General features: G+C 46.1%; 1 protein-coding gene across 1 annotated transcript; it reads right to left on the reverse strand.

The window, feature by feature from the left end:
• Nucleotides 1-1,041: 1,041 nt before the first annotated feature.
• On the reverse strand, nucleotides 1,042-1,944 carry LOC144769135 (taste receptor type 2 member 9-like). The gene has a single exon (XM_078653145.1). It carries the CDS (start codon nucleotides 1,942-1,944, stop codon nucleotides 1,042-1,044), a length of 903 nt encoding a protein of 300 aa, XP_078509271.1.
• Between the last annotated feature and the right edge of the window lie 7,819 nt (nucleotides 1,945-9,763).

Consider the following 9,763-nt stretch of genomic DNA (forward strand, 5'->3'; position numbering starts at 1 on the left):
GAGTTTCCGTTTGAAAATGGCAAATGAGGTGAAATACATTTAAGTGTCACTGTGTTAGTCATATTTTACTAATATTGCCAATCAACACCCCCATGTATGAATTTCAAGTGTGAAAGTATGATAGGTAATTTTGGAGATTAAAACATAGCATTAGTAAAAAAAAAAAACATGTTTGGTGGATACAGATACTTTAGGGCGAGGCAGGCCCGGACTGGCTACCGGGCGTTTTGGTGTGCTGCCAGGCTGGGGCTTATTTCATTGATGGGGACCTGCATGTGCTGAAAAACATTTGTTTTGCTTTGTTTATTTCGAAGCACACTCAGGTCCCCATCAACTAAATCAGCCCCCACCGCAGTGAAATTAGCCCCCAGCTTGGCAGCACACCAAAATGCCCGGTAGCCAGTCCAGCCCTGGTGCTAGGAGGCGCCTATGGGCAATTGTGAGGTGTAACAGAAAACTGCAACATAACATAGCACTAACAAAGCCAATGAAGCTCATATATGCTTGCATTTATTCATATTTAACAAGAAAATAACAAACATTGTATCAATGACCTAGATCAAAAAAAGTCACAAAATCATCAAGCACAATTCAGAAATCTACTGACCCACCACCTGTAGACACACGTTTTCACTAAAATCAGCACACATTTACACACATAACAAAATAGTTTAATAGGTGAACGTAAAACTGACAGAGGAACATGTTTAAGGGCAAAACTGCGGGAAACAGCCTTTAGCACGAAGCCAGAACCTTGCATGTCTTTATCGCGCAGGCTTAACCATGCAGGCTAAACTACCACTCAAGTCTTTACCACGCAGGATTTTACAATGAATATGCCTTTACCACTCATGCCATTACAACAAATTTCGTTGGATAGGCATGCGTGGTAGAGGCATATACGTGGTAAAGACGTGCGTGGAAGTGTCGCGCTCGTTTCAAGGACCGTGTTGTAAAGTCATGCGTGGTAATGGCTTGAGTGGTTCCACCATACATCCAAAAACTGCCCATGGCTGAAAGATGTGTTCTGTAGGGAACACTTCACTTTCTCCAGGTTGAGAAGACTTTCCATAGCGCTTGCTTCAGTCTGGTGTTTCCAAGGATCAGGGTGACGGAATGTGCGGAGACACAGGAGACAATGATTATCCAGAACACCATGGGCAGAAGATCAATGGATGAAACACTCTTAACTACCATTGTCAGCAATAGGATGATGTTGATCATTAGGAGGGAGCCAAGTATCCTGGCTGCACTAGTATGAGCCTCTAACCGGGGTTTGCTGATCCCTGAGGCACCCTCTTTCATCCGCTGGGTGTGTCTATAGAGGGAGGTGAGGATAGGTGTGATGAAGAAAATGCCAAGCAGAAGAGGCAGGCAGAAGCCAAGAACGCCCAGTGCAATCATGTAAGGAGTTTGCATGTCCTGAGCTGCACCTGAGGCTGTAAAAGTAGACATCATGTCAGTTGTTGAATTATGATTGAAGGCACAGTTTGAATACCAGTGGATGGGGACACTGAGGGCCAAAGACCCAACCATCAACCCGAGAAGCAGCCAGTGCACCACCTTGGAAATCCGGAGCTTTAACCAGAGGAAGAGGCGATGCTTGAAGTCCACGATCTTTATGCAGTAGAAGACGCAGAGACAGGTATTGAGCCAGATACTGAAGCTACCAGTCCACATGTGAAGTTGAAATAACACCAGAAAATTGCAATCCACAAAAACCTCCAGCCATAACTTTGAAATGCAAATCTGTACAATGACTGTACATTGAAAAAAAGCATCTGAGATTCCCGCTGCTATTAGAATAAATTCTAAGGTGTTCGGGGTTCTGCCACGAGCCCAGTCCACGAGATTCAAAGCAACAATGAAACCAGAGGTGACTATCCCAGTCAAGCTCAGTACTGATGTAATAACTAAAGAAAGCACTTTAATTATAGGCACCATTTTGGATCCTTCTCCTTGGAGGCCCCTTGCAGAATCTTCAGATTGCCGTGCCTCTGTCACCAGGTGTGCTACGTGTATGTTGCAGGGAGAGATACGCTTCCTAGTCTCTTAGAAACCTGCAGCAGTGCTAGGTTTAAATTACTTGGGCATCATTTCCATAATTCCTATGACCTTCCTTTGAATGGATGCAAATCAGACACTTTTCATGGGGCCTTGGAGCTCTCTTCAGTCCTTCCCCACTTTCTAGCAAGCCACTTTGGTGTGTAAGGGCTGAAGGACTGCTTCCATCTTTGTGTTACAGTGATGACAATGAGCATGGGACTGTCTAAGATTCATAGGATATATATATAATTCAAACCTCAAGTGTGCTCTGGAAATATGGGGTTCCCAGTGGAGTTTGTGCAGAGTTTGGAGAAGGGACACTTCATTGTAGAGGACTCTTTAAGTAAAAGGCTTGGCTGTCCGGAAGGAGCACCAGTCACTTAGGGACTATTAGTAGATGGAAAGAAACAGAAAAAGTACCAAGTCATGGTAGGTGTGTATTATTTGGGGTACAGAGAGACAGGTGATTACCAGAGTGAAGAGTTTACAGAGACCTTTGGGGCTTATTTACAATCCCCTTGCGCCACCGGTACCGTCACTTTTTATGACACACTGCCGGCGCATTTTGCTGCCCCATTTTTACAAGGACATGAAAAGCCTTTCATGTCCTTGTTAATATGGGCCCCCTTACACGCAGCACTTTGCATGAAAGGGGCGTTCCATGGGTGTTGCTGTGGCTGTTCCCACACAACACATATGGAACCTGAAACAGTTTCAGATTTACGAACAATTGTAAAACTGGAACTGCATCTGAGTGCTACGCGCCTCCCCAGGGGAGGCGCAACGAGGAGAAATGTATTAATTTCTCCTCGTTTATTTGCTCATTCTGCTGCACACACAGAACGAGGAAACCACCTATTATGATTGGTTATGTGCAGGAAGGTGTCCCTTCCTGCACATAAACATTTATTAAAAGAATTGACGTTTTACAAGTTCTATGTGTGCTTATGCAGCACACAGAAGTTTAAAAACACCATTTCACCTTGTTTACGTGCAGGAAGGGACACCTTCCGGCACATAAACAATCATCCCTGTGACACAGGAATCCTTGCACATCGTGCAAGGGTGCCTTCTACAGCGCATGGCAGCTAATTGTGCGCCAGCGCTGGGGAGAGCAAAGGAACCCCTAAAATCCTTCTAGATGTGACATATCCTTGTGCTTTGAAAGTGCCGCAGTGTGGCGCAGCAAAAGTCTTGCTGTGCAGCGTTGCAGCACTTTCTAGGCCCCTTTGTATTTAGCAGATAACCTTCCAGCATGAAGGCATTCTTTTTTATTTGCAATTTCTATTACATTTTTTAAACATTCTCTAAGAATCACACAGAAACGGATAGGCAGGTGAACAGGAACGTGCAGTAATTAAATCTAGTGGCTTGCAAGCAAAATGTGTCCATGACACACGCAAGGCATCTTCTTCCTCATACGCCTGCAGGGTAGCCATCATAGTAAGGAAGTGAGAGCTGGAAGGTCAACTAAACTTAATTAGGTGCTCTGAAGGCAGCAATGTAGTTCTGCATGCCCAGCTTGGCAAATAACCCCTTAAACTAGTCAAGGTCTACGACCCACACTTCGATGATCCGGCCTCCTACCAAAGCCTGTATTCAAAACGTATGCATTTAGAAACCTGTTCATTCCTTTGGGGAGGAGAGTTTAACATTTAGACCCACTCCACAGATCAGGATTTTCCCGGCTCCCCAATCCGCAATCCACTAAGAAGATGATAAACATCATGAATGACTGGGAGACCTCTGCAGTACGTGAGGGCACATGCTATTCTTCAGGCCACGCCACTTTGCCCCAAACTGATTACTCTTGAAATGCCAAATCCCCGCCCTTCACCTACCGATATTTGCTTAGAGGTGACAGCTCCTCCCATAGTGCCCTACAATACCAAGGGGCATATTTACAAGCCCCTTGCACTGCCAGTGCGTTACTTTTTATGATGCACGGGTGGCCTATTTTCTGCCCCACATTTACAAGGACACGTAAAGCCATCCTGAGTGGCTTTTTGTGTCCTTGTAAATACTGCTCCTTTTCACGCAGCATTTTGCGTGAAAGGGGAGTGCATGGGTGTTGCTGTTGGTGTTCCCATGTAACGCCCATGGCTTCTACCGCATTCCCAGATTTACAATGTTTAGTACAACCAGTCTATGCGTCAGAATGCTACGCCTTCCTAGTGGAGGTGTCGGGAGGCATAACAAGGAGAAATGTTTTCATTCCTCCTCCTTTTTTCTCTTTCTATGTGTGCTGCAGAATGCAGCACACATAGAAAGAGGAAATCACCTCTTGTGCAGGAAGGTTTCCCTTTCTGCACAAAAACAAGCTCCCCTAAAACGCCGAAACCCTTGGACCATGGTGCAAGGGTGCCTGCACTGCCGCATGGCAGCCAATTGTCCCCCAGCGCTGGGGAAAGCAGAAAGATGCAACATATCATTTTAAATATGTCGCATCCCTGGCTTTGAAAGTCACTCAGTGCTGCGCAGCCAAATGGCTTGTGGTACCGCACTGAGTCACTTTCTTGTAGATAAGGCCCCAAGTACATAGAGGAGGACTAAAAAGTGACACAATTGAGTATTTGATTCACAACAAGAGGACTGCCTAAAGTCTGAGCGCGTTATGGAAGGCCTTCAAGTTTCTTTTAGAAGGGGATCGTGCATTGCCAAACAGGTATTTAAAGACAGATGAGGTCACTGAGACAGGCTAGAAGCAAGTCCCCATGCAACATGACTTCAACACTACTCTGTGGATCTTTGGCCAAATCAAGTATATTTACCGGATCTTGTGCGAAATGTGGCATACATGTAGGCTCTAGAAAGGTCTGGAACACACCATTCCTGTTGAGTGTAACCTGCTTACCGTTATTAATCATACACAGGGCGTTATCTTCACAATTAGTTACAATAATCAACCAAAGTTGGAAAGTTATACCGTTCCTTTTTGTCTCACTGAATGTTGCTTATAGCTCAGATAACAAAATGAATAGCGTTGTTTCCTTGTAATAAGTTTAGCATGATACAAAATCACACCAAAAGAAAACAAGCATTTGCAATGCAATAAGCCTCGCATTAGCGAACGTTTGAGATATTGGTCTTGCAAATAATAACATAGTGTAGAGCAGCCGCGGGCCGTGGAGGGAGTTACGGTGGGGCAGGGAGGCGGGGAGGGGGAGGGGCAGGGTGGAGGGACATAAAAAATGGCATATGGATAATTGCAGGTAAGTAAACAATTTAATTAATAAAACGAAATTCGTAGCACGCACAGCATCGCATTTTGCGATGCAGTGCTCGCTACGAAATTCGTTTTAATAATTAAATTGTGTACTTACCTGCAATTATCCATATGCCGGTTTTTAGGTCCCTCCACCCTGCCCCTCCCCCTCCCCGCCTCCCTGCCCCACCGTAACTCCCTCCACGGCCCGCGGCTGGTGTAGAGTGGTGCAGAGTGGAGTGGTGCAGATAGATTACAATGGTATGGAGTAATGTGGCATAAAGTGCAGGTCATAGATTATTTCAGAGTAGAGTGAAGTAGCATAGAGTGAAGTGGTGCAGGGTAGATTAGAGTAGCGTAGAAGGGATTGGCATAGAGTGTACTGGTGCAGAATGTAGTGGTACAGATGAGAGTGCAGTGTTGCAGAGTGGAGTGGCATAGAGTGGAGTGGTGCACAGTAAAGTGGAAAGGCCTAGAATGGAATGGTGTAGCGTGCATTTGCTTGGAGTGAAGTACAGTGGAATGGAGGGCATTGGCATAAAGTAGAGTGATGCTAATTAGAGTGGTGCAGAGTGGAGTGCAGGGGCTTGGAGTGGTGTAGAGTGGAAAGTAGAAATCGAACCCTGGTGAAAGGATAGGGTCACTGGAGGTACAAACTCTAGCTGGACACTCTAAAACAAATAAAGTCAGCAACCAAGCATATGTGACTTACAAACAACATAGCCATTGGTAAACAATGGACCAAATGCATTTCCTGTGAAGCTTTCTGAATGTCCCCAAGAAGTCTTTAGCAAACCAAACAGCTGCGCTATTTGGTAGGTTACGAACTAAAAATGGGGTGGGTAGTAGTGTTGTGTAGGCACAGAAGCTTTAGCTTGCAAAACACTCTGAAACTAATTGGCTGGCCATTGCAAAGGTACAGTAAGAACTAAACAGCATCCAGTGCTCTCAAACACCAAACCATGCTATAAGCAAATCCTGGTGATCAATGTGTGGGTCTACAAGATCTAAACTTTGGCCTCACCTCTGTTGAACTACTCCAGCACGGTATCAAGCTTGGTGACTTTAAATACAAAGTGCAGTGGGTGGTTGTAGAACTTGGTGATGGTGCCGAGGGGCGTTCAGTCATCGGGTCCACCGTTCCAAGGCCCTTGACATAGAGGATGTCCACAATTTTAGAGCTCTTTTACTCATAGAGAGGGATGCATGTATAGCCACTCTGCAAGATCTGTGACATGGTGCTGAAGTCACGCATTGCACTCAGCATGAAGCAGTCCTGCCCCGGCATCACAATGCCCTTCACAGTCATATTCCTCAGAGCATCTTTGCTGAACTCCTTCTTCACAAACTTGTTGTAAGACTCACCATTGTGCATCATGTCCACCACTTTATCTGACAGCAGGCATGGACTGATATCGTGACGGAAGGCCAGATTCAGCAGTGGGAAGCTCGCAGAGTATGTCATGAATAATTTTATACAGAAATTATCTTTAGGTCAGAGATATCACCTGTTCCATATGGACATAATTTGTTTCAGGTATGTTCCCCAATCCTTGCAGTCACCGTCTCAGTTTAGCACTATCTCAGGTAGGACTGCAGATGTCCGCTACTAACTGTCAGCTATGGAATGGAACGTAGTTGCCCCAAGTCTCCTCAGCTCTCTGTGACAGCTTGGTTGAGCAGTCAAGGCCTAGCTCAAAGGGAGAGGTACATAGGTTGACCCCAGAAACAGTGCAGCAAAGTTATTAAAGTTGTTTTTTATCACCGCATATATCAATGTGTGCATTAGAACACTGCTCAGGTTCTTTACACACAGCATAATAGTGTTTGAAGCCATTAACGGACCATGACTGCCATCCTATTTATAATGGAATTGAGAACATGGAGGATCGCAGGCTTTGGATCGAAAGAGAAACTCTTAAAATGCTATTCGGAGAGGGTCACTAGCGTATCGCGATCCCTTGGAATTTTGTGAACATGACACAGCACAACAGATGCAACCTTTAGAGAAAGACAATATCCTATCACAGTAAAATCAAGCATCTCAATGTTGGTGGTAAATAAATGTGGGCGGATTTTGCGAATTGGCAATCCGCGAACTTGCGTATTTACGGATTCGCAATCCGCAAAATCCGCGAACTCTCGCGAATTTGCGGATTTTTTTTTGTGTTCGCGAGGGTTTCTGCCAGTTCGCGAGGGTTGTATACCAGTTCGCAACTGCGAACTTACTTGTCGGCTCGCAACGGCCGCGACTATGTTGTTTCTATGTCTGGTTCATCATCACAGGTTCACAACACCCTCTGTTTCACCACTGCCACCCTCTGGTACACCCATGCCACCCTCTGGTACATCACTGCCACCCTCTGGTTGGTTTATCACTGTAGATTATGGGGGTGAAAAAAAGCAAGCACACCTGCCCTGCTTCCACTGACATGAATTAATTTGGGGTTGATTAATGTGTCACTGAATTTAAACTTCCAGTCTGGCTGGCACCTGCTTCCTTATCTGTAATTTGCTTTCTGTTGCAGTGCAATTTTTTTTCACAGGACCTTTGTGGCCTACTTGTAGCTATTCTATGAGCCTGCTGTGAGGGTCAGAGCAGGGTCATAGAATAGTTGCAAATAGGCAACTGAACTCTGGAGGGGTCCCTCAGGAAGCACTAGAGGGAATGGTTACTAATGTTAAGATTGAACTTTTGCACCTGCTGAGTGCTTTCAGTTTTGCAAAAATCGTTTTTCTGCAATTACGCGCGATTCGCGGGGCGCGAATTCGTGCGAGATCGATTTCGGAAGCCGCGAATTCGTGCGAATACACAATTTGTTTTTTTTGCGGCGTGTTTGTTCGCGTGATTTTGTGCGTGTTCGCAAGCCGCTTGTAGCGCAACGTTTGCGAAGTTACCCGAGCGGTCGTACAGGGGCGCGGCCATCTTGTTTGCGTGACGTATTTCCGTTTCCGGGCGCTATGTGTAATCTCGCAAAGTGTGCGGCTCGCTAGTACAATTTCGCGTGTGATCGCGAGGAAAATCTCGCGCGAACTTACGCACGTGGTCGTGAACGGGCGCGGCTATCTTGTTTCTCATTCATTGCTATGGTTCTGGGCAGGCTTTCTGTATCCTCTCTGAATCTCTGACATCCTTTGCTTGTTTGAAGTTTTTTTTAATCTATTTTACTTATTATCTATCTCTCTATTTTTCTAGCTCTATATTTTTGTGTTTTCTGCTACTTTTGGTTAATTTTAAACTACTTTTTTTAAACTCTTTTCTTTTCTTCTTCCCTATTCTATTTCTTCTTTATTATTTAGCTTCCTTTCTGCCCAGACCATGGTAAAGGGAGCCGGGAAGCATCCTGAGAAGGGGAAGGGTCACGCACCCCGTGCCCGGCTCCCGTGCGGGCGTTTGAGGGGGGAGAATGTCACAGCCCGGGAGATCTTCAGCGCGGAGGAGGTGGCCGCACTAGTTTTTTATGTTCAGCGCCGCCTCCCCAGGACCATCATGGCAGGCGGCAAGATCGCTAGCGGGTACGGGATCCGGGAGTGCTGGAAGCGGTGGAAGAAGGTGTGCCGGGCCATGTACCAACACTCTCGGGTCCGGCGCACCTACAACCAGGTCACCCACCGTTGGACGGATATCCTGGACGGGGAAGGCGATCTGCTCGACCTGCTCGGCCTTGAGACCCCCGGGCTTGGTGAGTAGTAGTAGCTATTTCTTTACTACTCTGTTTTCTCCTGCTCTGTGTGTTATTATCTTGCAAATTTTTGTTTTTTACCAAGAGCAATAATGCTGCTGATTACATTGTAGGTAAATTATATTTCAAAATCTTCTGTGCATTTCAGGTGCACTGCTCTCCTTCTCAGTAGCGCTGCTACTATGCTTATTTGTTTTCGATTTTGTGTTTATTTCATTGGCCTGTGAAATTATGCATGAGTGTAGTTTTAAGAACTGCGTAATGCTAGACACTAAGGGTCAGATTTTTAATTACCGGCGCATCCCTGCAAAGTTGCAGGGATGCGCCAGTAATTGTGCGGCACGCCACCACCACCCATGGTGCGCCGTATTTACAATGCAGCTCACCATGTGCCCAAAACGTCACCGAAGCGTTACGCTTCTGTGCCGTAAAAGCGGCGCATTGCTGGAGTTGCGTCGCAACGATGGTGCAGCTCCAGCAATGCTCTGGGGTGCCCTATCTCCCCAATGCTGCGTCAAGCCGTACGTCTGCTTCAAGCAGTCGCAGGGTTTGAGTCACGCATCATTGTCCTCAAAGTGACTGATTGAAATCTTGTAGATGTCCCTCAGCCACTTTTAGGATGCGTTCCTGCGCAGGAACGCCCTCCCTTGCGCCGGAACGCCCCCTGATGGCGCAGGGCTTTACAACGTGATGCATCTCCCATATGCGTCACGTTGTTAATATACGCCGCACCATGGCGCCTCTTTTGTTCTGCCGCTGCGTCTCAAAAGTCACGCAACAATGGAGCAAAAGAGCCGCAAGGGGCTTCAAAATCAGCCCCTACTTTGTA

This window comes from Lissotriton helveticus, chromosome 7 (genome assembly GCF_964261635.1).
Source record: "Lissotriton helveticus chromosome 7, aLisHel1.1, whole genome shotgun sequence".
NCBI classification, from domain to species: domain Eukaryota; kingdom Metazoa; phylum Chordata; class Amphibia; order Caudata; family Salamandridae; genus Lissotriton; species Lissotriton helveticus.